General features: G+C 53.1%; 1 protein-coding gene across 1 annotated transcript in view; it reads right to left on the bottom strand.

The window, feature by feature from the left end:
* trip11 (thyroid hormone receptor interactor 11) overlaps positions 1–15,282 on the bottom strand; it is a 20,044-nt gene extending 4,762 nt beyond the window's left edge. The window contains exons 1-17 of the mRNA XM_030356822.1: positions 14,706–15,282; positions 13,234–13,310; positions 12,476–12,586; positions 11,381–11,686; positions 11,032–11,100; positions 10,602–10,767; positions 9,855–10,169; positions 9,075–9,115; positions 8,853–8,951; positions 7,996–8,232; positions 4,890–7,380; positions 3,887–4,446; positions 3,229–3,369; positions 2,326–2,519; positions 1,744–1,907; positions 997–1,100; positions 731–830 (exon numbers count right to left, since the gene is read on the bottom strand). Coding sequence (XP_030212682.1) covers positions 731–830; positions 997–1,100; positions 1,744–1,907; positions 2,326–2,519; positions 3,229–3,369; positions 3,887–4,446; positions 4,890–7,380; positions 7,996–8,232; positions 8,853–8,951; positions 9,075–9,115; positions 9,855–10,169; positions 10,602–10,767; positions 11,032–11,100; positions 11,381–11,686; positions 12,476–12,586; positions 13,234–13,310; positions 14,706–14,832 — 5,302 coding nt within the window. The 5' untranslated portion in view covers positions 14,833–15,282. The remainder of the gene's footprint in view (positions 1–730; positions 831–996; positions 1,101–1,743; positions 1,908–2,325; positions 2,520–3,228; positions 3,370–3,886; positions 4,447–4,889; positions 7,381–7,995; positions 8,233–8,852; positions 8,952–9,074; positions 9,116–9,854; positions 10,170–10,601; positions 10,768–11,031; positions 11,101–11,380; positions 11,687–12,475; positions 12,587–13,233; positions 13,311–14,705) is intronic.
* Positions 15,283–17,091: the final 1,809 nt, after the last annotated feature.

Raw genomic sequence — 17,091 nt, 5'->3', positions numbered from 1 at the left:
CAGGGGTATGTGCAAAATGCAAGGACTGGCACCTCATGGAACTGGGAGAAATCTGACGTTTTCCTTTCTTGTTATTTATTTTGTGCATGCAACGCTGTGCCCAGGAGACGTCCATAGAGGTGAGCTCATCGTGTTTCGGCCATGACCTCATCCCATCAGCCCGGCCAGGGTTTATATTATCATAATTGGAGAGAATTCCCAAAGTCACTTTGACAGTTAGAAACGTTATTAAAGTGAAAGAGTGTGTGTGTGTGTGTGTGTGTGTGTGTGTGTGTGTGTGTGTGTGTGTCTGTGTCTGTGTGTGTGGCATGTTATTGTATTCCCTGCACAGCCCTTCTGTATCTATATATGGCGAGGTGTGTGTAAGTGTGTGGGCCGTGTGTACGGTGTCAGATAGGGCTGTGAAGGTGGCCAGCACAGAAGATGGATGTGGAGAGAGGGAGAGCCGTGCACATGATGTGTGTATGACGATTAAAGTAGTACAGTTAGTTTATAGACCAGGACCCAGACGGACTCACTGTCAGCATCACCGTGGGCAGGAAGGCCTATATAAGGTCTGTTGAGGTGTGGAGTATCACAGTGGGCAGGAAGGCCTATACAAGGTCTGTTGAGGTGTGGAGTATCACAGTGGGCAGGAAGGCCTATACAAGGTCTGTTGAGGTGTGGAGCATCACCGTGGGCAGGAAGGCCTACATAAGGTCTGTAAGAAGTGTGTCTGCGGGGGTCTCACCTTGCTTGCGGAGGTCTTCCATCTGCTCTTCGTTGAGGTCCAGCTGGTCAGTCAGACGCGAGGCAGACTCCAGAGCACTGTTGGCCTCGTCCAGGTTCATCTGGAGACGGAGAGCACCATTTAAAACACCCAGCCCTCAGACACTCTCGTCCCTCAGACACCCTCATACCCCAGAAAACACTCATCCCCAGAAAACACTCATCCCCCCAGGCGCACTCGGCCCTCAGGACAGTGATGGGTGTGATGGGTGTGATTATGGGTGGTACCTGCAGGGCTGAGGCCTGGTCCTCCAGCCGCTCGGCTCTGCTCCTCTGCGCCTCCTTCTCCCTCCTCAGCTTGTCCAGCTCCGACGAGTACATGGATTTCTCCTCTGCAGGCACAGACGCGTTCTCGTCAAAAACACATCGTCAACAACAATAACATCAGCACCGCAGGTGGGATCGTAAACAACGTGGTCCTAAGCAACATTGACGATAACAACATGATGATCGTACACAACAATATCGCAAAACAACATTCATGGTAACCACGTGATCATCATAACCTTGATCATAATGAACATCATAGTAAACAACAAGTGATCATGAGGATCATGATATTAAACACCGTTCTCCACGACATTATCACGTCAATATTAATATAAACAACACTATGATGAACAACGTCTCATAAACAACACAAATATCTCTACAGTTGATATATCATTCACCCCCCCTTCAAACCGAACCCCAAGTCACACAGCTGAGCTGCACAGTACCCAGACGCAGAGAACTCTTCCACGGCTGAACCAGAGGGGAGCAGGGGACTAGTGGTGAGAAGGTGGCACACTGAGGAACTAGCATGGCCCAAACTAGGGAACACAAGATGGAGTGTCCCTCCTTACTGTGACTAGGGGGCAGACATAATGTTTGCGTAGTTTTGTTTGACGGTAGTCCGAGTTTCTTGCTCTCCTGATCAGAACCACCACGATTAACTCGATGCGCAGATTAAGAAAGTGTGTTGGTGCCACTTGCCTTGCTGGAACTGCTCCAGCACTATCTGCAGGTTGGAGAGCGACTGGGCGTACTGCTTCACCTGCTCCTGGGAGGTGTGGAGCTTCATCTGGGCCTCGTCCCTCTGCCTCACCGCCGCACCCAGCTGCTCCTGCAGGGACTCCACCTGCAGGCCGGCCTGGACGCTGAGGGGGGGGGGGGGACAGCCTTCAGAGGGGGGCCGGGGACCAGAGAGGGGTCCTAGAGAGGGGTCCTAGAGAGGGGGACCAGAGAGGGGGACCAGGGAGGGGTCCTAGAGAGGGGGCCTGGGACCAGAGAGGGGGACCAGAGAGGGACTGGGGACCAGAGAGGGGGACCAGAGAGGGGTCCTAGAGAGGGGGACCAGAGAGGGGTCCCAGAGGGGGACTGGGGACCAGAGAGGAGGGCTGGGGACCAGAGAGGGGTCCTAGAGAGGGGCCACATCCCTATCTATCTCTAGATATATCTATATCTATCCATCTATATAGATCTAATACAAAATAGTAAGTAAAATGGTGCTTCACAGCCACACAACAACAACAACAACAACAACGACAGCCTCACCACGGTAACCTAGCAACCGACCTGGCGTTCTCCACGGCGCTGGAGGAGGAGGCCAGCCTCTGGTCCAGCAGCGCCACCCGCCGCCGCAGCTCCACCTCGCGGTCCTCGGCGGCCAGCGCGTCGCGGGTGTAGGAGTCCTCCATCTCCAGCAGGTGGCTCCGCAGGCGCTCCAGCTCCACGTTCAGACGGGCCTCCTTGTCCTTCACCCGCTGCAGCTGGGGGGCGGAGGGGGAGGGCAGGGTTAGAGGCTGGGTCAACGAGGAGGGCGGGGTTAGAGGCTGGGTCAACGAGGAGGGCGGGGTTAGAGGCTGGGTCAACGAGGAGGGCGGGGTTAGAGGCTGGGTCAACGAGGAGGGTGGGGTTAGAGGATGGGGTTAGAGGAGGGTGGGGTTAGAGGCTGGGTCAACGAGGAGGGTGGGGTTAGAGGCTGGGTCAACGAGGAGGGTGGGGTTAGAGGATGGGGTTAGAAGCTGGGTCAACGAGGAGGAGGGTTGGGTTAGAGGAGGGTGGGGTTAGAGGAGGGCGGGGTTAGAGGAGAGCGGGTTTAGAGGCTGGGTCAACGAGGAGGGTGGGGTTAGAGGAGGGCGGGGTTAGAGGAGGGCGGGGTTAGAGGAGGTTGGGGTTAGAGGCTGGGTCAACGAGGAGGGAGGGGTTAGAGGAGGGCGGGGTTAGAGGAGGGCGGGGTTAGAGGCTGGGTCAACGAGGAGGGAGGGGTTAGAGGCTGGGTCAACGAGGGGGAGTGTGGGGTTAGAGGGCGGAGACACTGAGGGGGGTGGGGTCAGGTGGCGGGGGCGGAGGAGGGTGGGGTAAGAAGCTGGGTCAACGAGGAGGGTGGGGTCAGAGGCTTGGGGGACGGAGGAGGTGGGGTTAGAGCCTGGGGATGCAGGAGGGTGGGGTTAGGGGGTCAGAGGGGCTGCCCCGTACCTCGGTGTGCACGGCCGTGGTCTCCATCTGCTTCTGCTTGAGGGCCAGCATGACCTGGTCGCGCTCCTGCTGGAAGAGCACCGCCTTCTCCTGCATGGACCTCATCTCGTTCAGCAGCTGGTTCAGCTCCCCGGAGTTCCCCTGAGGCACAGCGGCACACTGATGAGCCCCCCACGGAGTCCCTACACACTCATGAGCCCCCACAGAGTCCCTACACAGTCACGAGCCCCCATAGAGTCTCTACTGACTCACGAGCCCCCACGGAGTCCCTACACACTAAGGACTCCCCACGGAGTCCCTACACACTAAGGACTCCCCACGGAGTCCCTACACACTAAGGACTCCCCACGGAGTCCCTACACACTAAGGACTCCCCACGGAGTCTCTACACACTAAGGACTCCCCACGGAGTCTCTACACACTAAGGACTCCCCACGGAGTCTCTACACACTAAGGACTCCCCACGGAGTCTCTACACACTTAGGACTCCCCACGGAGTCTCTACACACTAAGGACTCCCCATGGAGTCTCTACACACTTGGAGAAGGACCTGCTCCAACTATAAAAACAAAGCATCCTAGAAAACGAGTCAAAACCTCGATCGAAACCCAAAGCCAGAGCCAAAGCGTTCATAATCTCAGATGGAACCCCGGCCAACCTGGTCCTTGTCTTTGAGCATCTTCTCCAAGGTGGCGGCCTTCTCGCTCATGGAGGTCAGCTGGAACTCCTTCTCCCGCAGCAGGAATGACACCTGCATGTTGGTCTCCTGCAGCGCCCGGAACTCCGACTCCTTCTCCCGGGAGCGGGTGGCGACCGCCTCGTTCTCCTCCTTCAGCGAGCGTCCGTCCAGCTCCAGGATCAGCGCGCGCTCCTTCAGGTTGGTCACCGCCTGCCTCAGCACCTCGCTGTCGCTCTCGCGGCTCCTCAGCGCCTCGCTGGCCTGCGCCAGCTGGTCGCCCTTGGACTTGATCAGCAGGTCCTTCTCCCGGGCGGCGTGCTGCAGCGTCTCCAGGCGCTCCCGGGCGCGGCGCGCCTCCTCCTCCGCCCGGAGCCCCCGCTGATCGCCCTCCGAGGCCGACAGCCGGAGGGCGCTCTCCTGCAGCGTCCGGACGGCCGCGTCCCGCTCCGCCAGCGCGGCCCGGAGGGACCGGACCTCCGCCTGCAGCTGCTGCAGCCCTCCGGCGGACGGAGCCGGTGCTGCCCCCCGCTGGACTGGAGCTGTTGGTGGGGTTGGTGTCATGTTAGGACTGGGGGTCGGAGAAACTCAGCTGGGTACAGATGACACAAGCCTAGGCTCCACATTGGTCTGTCCAGTTAATCAACTTTTATCGTATTTTCTCATTTTCTATAGAAATCTGCGAACAGCTGGATACATATTTGTACATTACTTTCGATTTGAACCTTTTCTATTTTTTTGTATTTGTGGGAATTTTTTGTTTCTCAAAAAGTTCTCAGTTACAAAGTGGTTTTTTTTGGTGAGAAATGCTGGAAAAATACATCATGTTTTCAAAAACTTTCAAAAATAATTGTTTCAATAATCGTGATTTCAATATTGACCAAAATAATCGTGCTTAGGATTTTTCCCATGAGTCGAGCAGCCGTACTCCAAATGCGACACTGCGGTGCATCAAACAAAGTGTACGAGGTGCAGACGAACTCACCGAGAGGCTCCATGGAGAGCAGCGCCTCTCCGGCCTGCGCCAGCTGCCCAGCGACCGCGGCGACCTCGGGGACCACGCTGTCCAGCTTGCCCAGCAGGACGTCCTTGGTGCTGCTCAGCTGGCTGATGCTCTGCTGCACCTGGGCCAGCTCCTGACCCAGGCTGCCCAGCCGGCGCTCCTTCAGCTCGTAGCTCTGGATGAGGCGGGCGTAGTCCACCGACAGCTGGGAGCTGCAGTCGCTGTCGGCCGACACCTTGCCCTGCAGCGTCAGCAGCTCCTCGTGCATCTGCGCCGACTCGTGCTGCAGGTTCTTCACGGTGGTGATCACCTGCTGCTTCCACTCCTCCACCTTCTTCACCTGCTGCTTCAGCGTGTCGCGCTCCTGCAGCAGCTCCTCAAACTGGTTGCTGCTGACGCCGCAGCCGCCGGCCCACGATCCGCCGCCGCCGGCGCCGGGCCCCGGGCCCGCCGACGCCTGCAGCACCGCCACCAGCGTCTGGCACTTCTGCGTCAGCGCGTCGATCTCGATGTCCTTCTCGCGGATGATGCGCGACAAGTTCTGGATGGTCTCGCGGAACATCTCCTGGCTGCCCGACGGGTCGCTCATGTCGGCCAGCCGCGTGTTCTCCTGCCGCAGCTGGAGCAGCGCCGCCTCCTTGCCCGACACGATGTCCACGAGGCGGTGGTAGTCCGAGCGCAGTTGGCTGTTCTCGCGCGTCTTCTCGTTGAGCACCGACAGCACCTGCTCCCGCTCCAGCGCGTACGCCTGCAGCTGCTGCTGGAGGTACAGCACGTCCTGGCCCGCGGCGACACGCGCGTGGAGGGCCTGGAGCTCCAGGTCCTTCTGCCGCACCATTTGGGCCAGCTTGCCCGCCTCGTCGCGGCTCAGGGCCAGCTGGTCCAGCTGCCGGGCCAGGGAGACGTTCCTCTCGCTGAGCTGGTGGATCTCGCTCTCCTTCTCCTGGATGCCCTGCACCAGCCGCTGGATCTCCACCTTGGAGAGGTCGTGCTTCTCGTTGCCGCTCTCGCCGCCGTTCAGGGACTGGTCGTCCTTGTCCTGGCGAAGGATGACCTCCCCCTGGTCCTGGGGGGCGGGGGGAGGCGGCCCGCCGAGGCCGTCCACCGCCTGCTGAAGACGCGCCACCTCCTCGTCCCGGGCCTGGAGGTGGCGGTTGTAGTTCTGGAGGGTCTGCTCCTGGCGGGCGCGGGCCTGCTCCAGCTCCCCCTGCTGGGCCAGGAGGGACTGCTGGGCGAGCAGCAGGGAGGCCTGCTGCTCCTCCGCGGCCCTCCTCAGGGCGTGCGTCTCGTCCTCCAGGCGGTCCCGGGCGGCCTTGAGCTGGTGGATCTCCGTCTCCAGCTCCGTGATGATGTCCAGCGTGCGGGGCTCCGTGTGGGGCTGCGGCCGGCTCTGCTGGTCCCGGAGCCGGTCGATCTCCTCCCTCAGGTGGCTGTTGTCCTCCTTCATGACGCCCAGGTGGCGGTCCCGCTCCTCCAGCGCCTGCCGGAGGGCCCGCGCCTCCCGGGACACCTCCTCCGCCTTGTCCTCCAGCTCCCTCTGGAGCTCGGCCGCGTTCTGCTTCAGCGTGTCCATGAAGGAGTCCTTCTCCTGCAGGAGGTCCGTCAGCTGCTCCTGCCCCGCCACCGTGATGGACAGCATCTCGTTGGTGTCCCGGTGGTCCGCCGCCATCTGCTCCACGTCCCTCCTCAGCTGGGCGATCTCCTGCTCCTTGTCCTGGTTGAGGCGCACCGCGCGCTCGTGCTCCGTCTGCAGCGCCGTGGCGTCCAGGGAGCGCGCCCGGCTCAGCTCCTCGATGGTCTGCTGGTAGCGCCGGGCCCGGCCCGCCAGCTCGCCCTCGGCCCGGCTCAGCTCGCCCTCCAGCTGGCTCTTCTCCAGCTTCAGGGCCTCGATGCGGGTGTCCTTCTCCAGGACCGTCCTGCTCAGCGACGCCTGGCCGTCCCTCAGCTGCCTGCCGAGCTCGCCCACCTTCCCCGCAGCCTCCTCCTCCTCCTCCTCCTCCTGCAACCTGCGCTGCCCCAACGTCACCTTCATCTCATAGTTCTCGGACATCGCCTCCTCCCGGGAGATCCTCGCCTCCCCCAGCTCGCTCCGGAGCTCCGCCAGGTCCTTCTCCTTCTCCAGCAGCTCGGCCCTCAGCCCGACTTCCCGCTCCGCTCGTGCCGCTTCTCCTTCTCCCTGGTCTCCTCGCTCTCCTGTCCAGTCGGGCCTCTCCTCCTTCTCCTGCAGAGACCGCCGGAGCTCCGAGGTCTCGCTGCGGGCCTCCCGGGCCTCCTCCTGTGCCCGGCCCAGGCGGGCCCTCAGCTCCTTCACCGTGTCCTCCAGGGTCCGGTTGCCCATGTGCAGGTCGTTGAGGGTGAAGGCGCTCTGGCTGAGTTTCTCCCGCAGGGCCGTGAGGTCGGAGGTCAGCCGGGACACCTCCTCCTGGGACTCCTGCAGCTGCCCGGAGAGCTGCTCCTTCACCGAGATCATGTGCTGGAGACAAGGAGACGCAGAACCACACGCCCGACGTCAGGACGACGCCTCGGGACTCGCACACTGTACTACTATGTTAAGGACGGCTGGTGATACCTTCATGTTATAGTTAGGTTATTCACAGGCTTGTTCAAAGACTGCACGTTATTGTCGAATGTGATGCACATTAAAGGGCCGATTATGGTCCCACCTTCACGCAACGCAAGGGGGTTATGGACCCGTTACGTCCTCGCGGACCCTCCTTGCGTCCACCCCAAGGGCCCGACGTGCGCCTCCCAAAAATGTTAACCTTCTGCCGAGGCGACGCAGCAGCAAGGGCTGTGATTGGTCCGCTCCCTAAAACCCCGACGCAGAACCAAAACACGTTCACGACTGCGTCGAAGCGTCTGCGTGGTCCTTGCGTTGCGCGAACGTGGGACTATAATCAGCCCTTAACAGCGTTTGCGATACAAGCATAGTGAAGCATAGAAAGCATCATGGGTACTGCTTCACAGGCACCAGTCCAACAGAATCAGTCCAATACAGACGAACCTCGACATGGGTCGACATGTCAACCAAACAGCGCTTTACATATTTAACATTTGTGCAAAACAGAAGCGTCTCGTGTCTGCGGACCTGCGTGGCCTCCTGGTTCTGGCCGTCCAGCTCTTCCAGCTCAGCCAGCAGCGTCTCCCGCTCCTCCTGGGCCTCCAGGAGCCGCTTGGCTCTCCTCCCCAGCTCCTCCTGCAGCTCCTCCAGACCCAGGCACTCCCCAGGACCTCCTCCTCCTCCTCCTCCTCCTCCTCCTCCTCCTCCTCCTCCTCCTCCTCCCCCCCTGGCCTCGCTCGCCTCCAGGCTGGCCTGCAGGGAGCGCTGTTGGACGACACGGAGGGGGAGACTGAACCTCACACCATGATGGGCTCTACCATCGAGCACAGCAATCCTTGGCTATGGAGACTGAACATCACGCTAGGGCTGGCCAATTAATCGAAATTTGGATCGTGATTTCAATTATTTTCATTCGTTAAATGTTTGATCGAAAGTGCATAACAGCTGGAGAAGAACGCTGGATGAATGCATCATGTTATCAAACTCTAAAATAATCGTTATTTCAACGCTGACCAAAATAAATCGGGATTATGATTCCCTTCCATAATAGAGCAGCCCTACATCACACCATGATGCGCTCCACCATCAAGCACAACAACCCTAAGCTATGGAGACTCCAGATGCAGGAGGTATGGGTCCCTGCCATGTCTTACCTCCAGCCCAGAATGGGAAAGACTTTTGCTATGTAAAGCTGGACTTTGCGCTCTGCATGAGAGATGATAGTATTTTATCAGCAGCGTATTAGAAATGTCAATTTGCCTACCAACTGTGGATTATCACTCACACACACACACACACACACACACACACACACACACACACACACACACACACACACACACACACACACACACACACACACACACACACACACACAAACACACCTTGTCCTGTTCCAGGCGCTCCTTCTCCTCCCGCAAAGAGCCGATGACGGTGTTCAGCTCCAGGATGTCGGCGTGCTCCACCTCCTCTCTGGGTGCAGCCTGACGGAGGAGAGGGATGAGAAGGATACTGGAGGGGGGGGGGGGTTGTATGCATTCAGAGGTCCAGTGTCGTAGGACCTAATGTCACGTGGAGTACACTGCACTGCACTGCACTACACCCACCTCAGGCAGACCCTGCAGTCTCTCCAGCTCCTGTTCGGCGCCTGGAACAAAACAAGCAGGTGTGGGTACGTGTTCACCGTCATCATGCATTATTCATATCCACACATCCGTCATGTAGAAATACACAGCAGTATGACAACCAGAGACAACGCCATGCGGTTAGATGGAAACGTACAGCGTTGTCTATAGAGCGAGGTTGAGAACATTGAAGGCATATTGAAAACCAGTTCTCTGACAGCCACACGGCAGGGATTAGGGCTGAACGATTAATCAAATTCAAACCGACATCAAGATGTAATAGAAAGCGATTTGCTAATTAAAAATGTGGCGAAACAAATTATACAAAAAAGGGTTAACATTTTTACAATTCTGTTAAATAAAAATGTTATAATATCAATTCATCTCAACACATAGGCCTGGCCGAAAGGAAAGAGACGTTTATATGTTGACTGCTTCCAATATTGTGTTGGTCATACATACTACAGAATGATTTATTGCTTGTTTAGTGAATAATACAGAAAGAAAGGAACATTTAAAAGAAAAACCGCATACTAAATCGCAACATTGGTCGAAATAATCCCATTTCGATTATTTTCCCAAATCGTTCAGCCCGAGCAGGGAATCAATCCCGCAACTTCCAACCACTAAAGCCAAACGACTCAGGTCTCAGACCTCGATTCAAAACCTCCCAATAGGCCTCAGGAGGAGGGAGGTTTAGCCTGGGGGGGCGGCGGTCACACACACAGCCCCTGCTGGAGGAACGCCCTCCTGGCTCTCTACCTGCGAGGGCCTTCCTCAGCCCCTGGATCTCGCTCTCCATCTGGGCCCTGTGCACGGCCCTGTCCTCCTGCTCCTGGACCCGGGCCTGGAGCTCCGCCACCGACGCCTGGAGCCGAGAGTAGTTCTGCAGCAGCTCGGCGTTCTCCTCCTGCGCCTCCTCCCTCTGCCTCTGCAGGAGGCCCCGGCTGCTCTGCGCCTCCTCCAGGCTGGCCCTCAGCTCCTCCAGCTGGGAGTCTCGCTGGAGGGAGGTGCTCTGGACGTCTGGCTGGGAGGTGGAGGAGGGGGAGGAGGGGGAGGAGGGCTGAGATCTCTCCCCTGTGAGGAAGAGTGAGGAGGAGTGAGGAGGAGAGAGAAGGAGTGAAGTTTGTTGAGGAGGAGTGAGGAGGAGTGAGGAGGAGTGAGGAGGGATGGTGGAGTGAGGAAGAGTGAGGAGGGATGGTGGAGTGAGGAAGAGTGAGGAGGAGTGAGGAGGAGTGAGGAGGGATGGTGGAGTGAGGAAGAGTGAGGAGGAGTGAGGAGGAGTGAGGAGGAGTGAGGAGGGATGGTGGGGTGAGGAAGAGTGAGGAGGAGTGAGGAGGGATGGTGGAGTGAGGAAGAGTGAGGAGGAGTGAGGAGGGATGGTGGAGTGAGGAAGAGTGAGGAGGAGTGAGGAAGAGTGAGGAGGAGCGAGGAGGGATGGTGGAGTGAGGAGGAGTGAGGAGGAGTGAGGAGGAGTGAGGAGGGATGAGGAGGAGTGTTGTTCCTCACCGGTGTGGAGCTGCTCCTCCAGCTCCTCGATGCGCTCCTCATACTCGGCCAGCTCCTCGCGGTGGCGTCGGCTGAAGTCGGCCATCTTGTGGCGTTGGGCGTCCTGCAGGGCGGCCATCTCGTGCTGGTGCTCGTCCACCTCCCGGCTCATCTGCTCCCGCAGGTCCTGGTGCACACACACACACACACACACACACACACACACACACACACACACACACACACACACACACACACACACACACACACACACACACACACACACACACACACACACACACACACGCATGTACACAAGCACAAGCACACACACACACACACACACACACACAGTGTCAAGTCTCAACACAACACTTGGTTTGATGTGTACACAACAGATTGCGGTACACAGAGATGTGATTAACAGGGGTTTTAAGCATTAAACCCTCACCTCGATGGTTCTTTGGAGTAGAAGGCCGTCCGCCTGGTCACCATTTCCAGACCCAGTTGAATTGGACGCCTAAAGAAAAGGTGGTTTTCGGAACTAAGATATAAAGGTACCATAGTTCACATCCTTCTTCCATTGCTTTGACAATCATGAACTCCATTCTGGATAAATTTTTTCAAAACGCCTCTTCCACCACATGAAACATCTGCCATCGAATATCATTGATATTGTTCATTTCTATCCAAATCCAAATATGAAACTTCAGATTAAAACACGTTTGCCCGTCCCGGTCTGCGCGCGCGGGGGGGGGGGGGGGGGGGTATAACAATGGCAGCGGGGGAGTGGTGGTAACCTGGGCAACGCGTCTCCAGTGGGACAGCTCCGCCTCCAGGCGCGCCACCTCCGTGGCCAGACGGTTGATCTCCTGCTGCGACCACATGACGTCGCTGAGATCCATCTCGTCGCCGTGGAAACCGTGATGGCCGCCCACGGTGTGTGGCATGAAGGAGGAGGAGGAGGAGGAAGAGGAGGTGGTGGTGGGGACGGTGGAGGAGGAGGAGGTGGTGAGAGGGAGCATGGCCACGTGGGAGGAGTGCCGGAGGGTCTGTATCTCGTCCTGGAGACCACTCTGCCTGGCCTTCAGGTGACTGATCTCCACCTGGAGGGACACACACACACACACACACGCACGTCAACAGATGTACACAAGCGCGTGCACACACACACACACACACACACACACACACACACACACACACACACACACACACACACACACACACACACACACACACACACACACACACACACACACACACACACACACACACACACACACGTCAACAGATGTTCCTAGGCAGATAGATCTACAAACATAACATACCTATACGTCTCTATATGAACATGAACATAACACATCATCTCTAAATGAACGTAACACATCCATAGGTCTCTAGTATATGAACACAAACACATCCATAGGTCTCTAGTATTTGAACACAGACATAACACATTCATAGGTCTCTATATGAACACAAACACATCCATAGGTCTCTAGTATTTGAACACAAACATAACACATTCATAGGTCTCTATATGAACACAAACACATCCATAGGTCTCTAGTATTTGAACACAAACATAACACATTCATAGGTCTCTATATGAACACAAACACATCCATAGGTCTCTAGTATATGAACACAAACATAACACATTCATAGGTCTCTATATGAACACAAACACATTCATAGGTCTCTAGCATATGAACACAAACATAACATAACCATAGGCCTCTAGTATATGAAGACAACACATTCATAGGTCTCAGTATGAAGATAATACATCCATAGGTCTCTATATGAACACAAACATAACATAACCATAGGTCTGTATATGAACATGAACATGAACACATCGTCTCTATATGAACATAACACATCCTCACATCTCTCTGCTGCAGCTGGTTCCTGTACTCTGTGGACTGCTGCTTGTTCTGGATCTCCGAGGCCTCCAGCTTCTCTTCCAGCTCCACGTGGAGCTTCTTCAGTCGCTCGTGCTGCTCAGACAGACAGAGGACATCAGGGTCCTTAACACAGGACACCTTGAGCAGCTCAACATGTTGGGTCCAAACCCTAGCAGGACCCACCCAGCCACCCAGCGTGTGAATAAGGTAAATAACGCTGTTGAGTTGCTTTTTGTCTCTTTCATTTAATCTCCCTGTTGCACCGGTGCTGATAGTGACATTGTTCTTGCTTGGCCACATCCACATGAATAAATGATTTTGTTTATAAAACGGTCTTGTTTATATATATTTTTACATGCATTTTAAGTCAGAAGTTGTATACGAGTTTCCTGAAAGTCTGAACTACAAAAATAAGGTTAAAAACGATGTCAATAATGATTCAGTGATAAAAACTCTTCATAAAGTATGTTTAGCTAATAACATCAGTACTAACCTTTATAGAGTGTGTGGATAACTACTTAAATAACTAAATAAAGTGTGAATAACGGTTAGAACGGCCGTTAATAAAGTGTGAATAACTGTTAAAACCACCCTTAATAAAGGATGAATAACTGTTGAAACCACCCTTGATATAGTGTGAATTACAGTTAAAATCACCCTTAATAATGTGTGAATAACTGTTAAAACGACCCTTGATAAAGTGTGAATAACTATGGTCCCAATAGCTCCAGGAACAGTACCTCCGAGCGCTGCGCAGTGAAAGCCGTCTCCACTTGCATCAATTTGGAATTGGAGACCTGTAATTCCGTGGCGGCATCTGTGGTAGGAGAGGAAATGACAGGCTCAGCGTAAAATCTAGGAACGGGAAGTGGAGAACGTTGCTCCAGTACTTCACACGTATGGAATTCCATAAGTTTGTTTTGGGTTACTTGAGCAAACTCACAGCTACATACACTTCAAATGAATCTAGCCTATGGGTGCACACACAGACAGACTCATCTGATAAACACGACAAACTGGCTTGACTGGCCTGGCAAACACATCTCTCTCCCAGAACATGGCACTTAAATCCCCTCCCCAAGGAATGAAAAACATACAAATAAAGTTAGTTGAATACATTTGTGCTTAAACAACAGTACATCTAGTTGGTGTCCTGTATATATTTGGGTTGAAGCCAGACTTGTGTAAGCCCAGACTGTCTCTGGGTGATAAGATCATGACGTTGTTTTTGTGTTGTGGAGAAGGCTGTGAGTTGGACATGGGAGAGCAAAGTTCTTGGGCTCTGCTGAACTTTATCAGCCACAGACACAGATTGTTGGGAGGCTGAGTTAGGAGCAGATCGATGCCATACACCTTCATCGGATGGTTTAAATAAGGGATTCACACGTTGACAGCGTTAGTCACACTCATATTATTCAAACTGTTTGTCCAAGACTCTTCATCTTATTGACATATTGATATACGAGTAAAAACAAACCGTATGTACTGTACAGTAACAGTCTTCATGATTACACCCAAGAACAATTTCTTCTTCAATCTCAAATCGAGTCATTTATTTGAATCTGTTTCTGGGACATACCGTTAACCTTCAAAAGGGTTAATGTTAACAATAGTAAGGGTTTATAATCCTTAAAATATGTATGAACAGAATCATTCAAATAATGCTCAAATTTATAGTAGGAAATTGCTAAGCTTCTTTAAATGATTGACCAAAGAAAGGAGCATCTTCATGTCAGCTCCTAGGTCTGTTGTGAAGGTTTGGTAAACAGAACGAGCCCCGCGTCGTTGCGTGATATGACGAACATCCGGTTTTCAGTGATACCCCAACACTAAATACAGACCTTTGGCTTCTTCAAGCAAAAAAATAATTGTATGAGCGCGATGCATGTACTGTTTGACAATAGTCGTAGTATATGTGTGCATTATTTTACAACGATATTTTAATATATGCCCCATAATGACAGTGGGCAAATCCTTGTTCGGGGATGTGATCAAGTGACAGCCGGACCACTGGATTAGTTTGCACTGGGACGAGAGCTGGGTTCGTATTTGTGACATATGGTTCTTATACACCTGATGTCTCGACACAAGAAGCGCTGAGCTTACATTTGTACTTTTCCAAGTTGAAACCAGGCAGAGTGGGACCCGTCCAGACGTCCACACCCGTCCCTCAACAGCTCCACACACACCCCACACCACCACCACCACCTACCTCCAACCTCCTCCACACCTTCCAGCAGCATGTCCTTGGTGAAGGTGGAGATCTGCCCGGTGAACGAGGACAGGCTTCCCCCGACCTGGCCCAGGCCGGAGCCCAGTCCTCCCAGCCATGATGACATCTCCTCGGAGCAAACGGACCGGACCCGAGCGGAGCAGGCCTGGTCTGACGAGGGCGGGACGTGAGCTACCTCATTAACCCGTCACGTCGCGGTAACACGTCCCGGGTCGAAGCTAACTTTATCGCGGGTTTGTTAAAGCGGGTTCACAGACCACCATACGGTGACATATAACGTAAGAGAAGACAGCCCCCCCGACCAGTCGCTCATAGGCGGCGTAACGTAACGCTAGTACGGGCAGACAAACGCACAGAATGGCACTTCATTTCCTCTCGACAACCGCGACTTTACGAGTCTGCGATGTACACTTGACATACGTACGACCGCGGGCGTTTATCCATGCCGTGTTACGGTGTTTTGAAGCCAAATTAAACACAACAACGCCTGTGAAGTGCCACCTCGACTGCAGCCATTATCGGCTCGGCTGTCAGCTCTGACGTGGAGCCGATACGGCGAAGCGGTGCATTGTGGGATCGTGGAGGACCAATACCGTGGAGCTCTGTAAGATACTATTGACAAGTAAAACAATAAGCTGTTTGATTTAATGGTATATGTTGGAGAAGTACTACTAGATACTATTGCACCATTTAATGTATTTAAAAAAAAGAAGCAATTAAGACATTGTCAATTTTTAGCTTAAACTGTCACGCTTGTATATGTATATATATATATATATATATGTGTGTGTGTGTCTGTGTGTGTGTGTGTGTGTGTGTGTGTGTGTGTGTGTGTGTGTGTGTGTGTGTGTGTGTGTGTGTGTGTGTGTGTGTGTGTGTGTGTGTGTGTGTATTATATATATTACATAATTTAATACAATGACACGTTATTTTATTGAAATTTAACAAGAAAAATTAACGTTGAAAAAACTGATGCAGCTAGGGGCCAACTGTGAAGAAAACGTCAAAAATAGTCGGAAAAACCCAACTTGCCACGCAACAGGCCCCTGCGTCGGCGCCGCAGCTGAATGCTATAGACACCTTCGCCGTCGGACGAGGCGCTGCGTTGAGCGTTCTGTCACTTCATGTGAATCCTGAAATCCATTATGAATGCTGATGGTTATTGTAGGCTATATTTTCTCAAGAATTTTCTCGTTGGTTTAACGTTTTATTTGTGAGGGTCAAATACTCACTAGGTGAACTCACATTCACAACACAAAGAATGTCTGGGGCAACCCTACCCCCCCACAAGACATAGACAAATATATCAATAATGAACTGGACTCTGACCAGGGTAAGCGTAGCAAACAATTGATCCGACCCTGACCAGGGTTACCAAACCATACGAAGAACAATAATAAACACGATCCAAACCCCATTGTCCCCACACCTCCCAAGTGTTTTTTTGCTGTCCAGTAGGAGAGCTAACATTAAATAAGGAGATTTCAAAATGGGATTGATCTGATTAATCTATGAACCAAGGACCAACCCTGATGAAACAAAAGCATACTACTCAGGAATATTTAAGTTATGGTTAAAGAGGTGAACAGAGTTGAGGTCATGGAATCAGTCTTTATTGTAATGGCGTTGGGATGACAAAAGAGGGCGGCATTGAGCTGGTATGGAGACATGCACACATGCTGCTTTCACTGGAGTCTCCGGAGACTATTCTGAATACCTCAGCCCTACATTTCCACTGACTTTCTATCACTCAAGAGAGACAAGTGCACATCAGCTAAAACTTGACCATTCATTTGAATAGCTACAGTTCACTGCTCACATAATACTTTTAATGGAACACATCTTTTAGCGATGTCGGTTTAATCTCATAAACTGACATTATGAATATGTTATTCCATCACTCACTGCTAGAGTTCCTATTTGTTGGTGAGAGATACTGAATTTCTTTTGAGACATACTTTTACATGTTTCTAAGTTGGTATCTGCAGAAACCTGGACATCTCTCATATGAAGTGACAGAAAGTCAGTCTGACACACATGGGTCATTTCAGGAGCAGTTGCTCTATGACTGACACTGGTCCACTGAATACAGTGAACACACTTTACAACAACATCCTCACAACTAACACTTTGCTCATTCAGAGATACACACCATAGCTTTAAGCCTTCATTCAAATGGTGGTGGAACTTGTTTAATAAAGATAACAGAAGCCACATTGGAAGCCACATTAATTCGAAATCCGGGAAGATAAACAATGCGAACGAATGATGACTAAAAAATAATTTATTCTTTACATCTTTATTCAATATTCAGCATGTGACAACTCCAAGCAAGGGGTAAAAACAAGAGAGCATAATGTTAATG

The sequence above is a fragment of the Gadus morhua genome, chromosome 5 (genome assembly GCF_902167405.1).
Source record: "Gadus morhua chromosome 5, gadMor3.0, whole genome shotgun sequence".
NCBI lineage: Eukaryota > Metazoa > Chordata > Actinopteri > Gadiformes > Gadidae > Gadus > Gadus morhua.
This window is presented reverse-complemented; position numbering and strand designations above follow the sequence as displayed.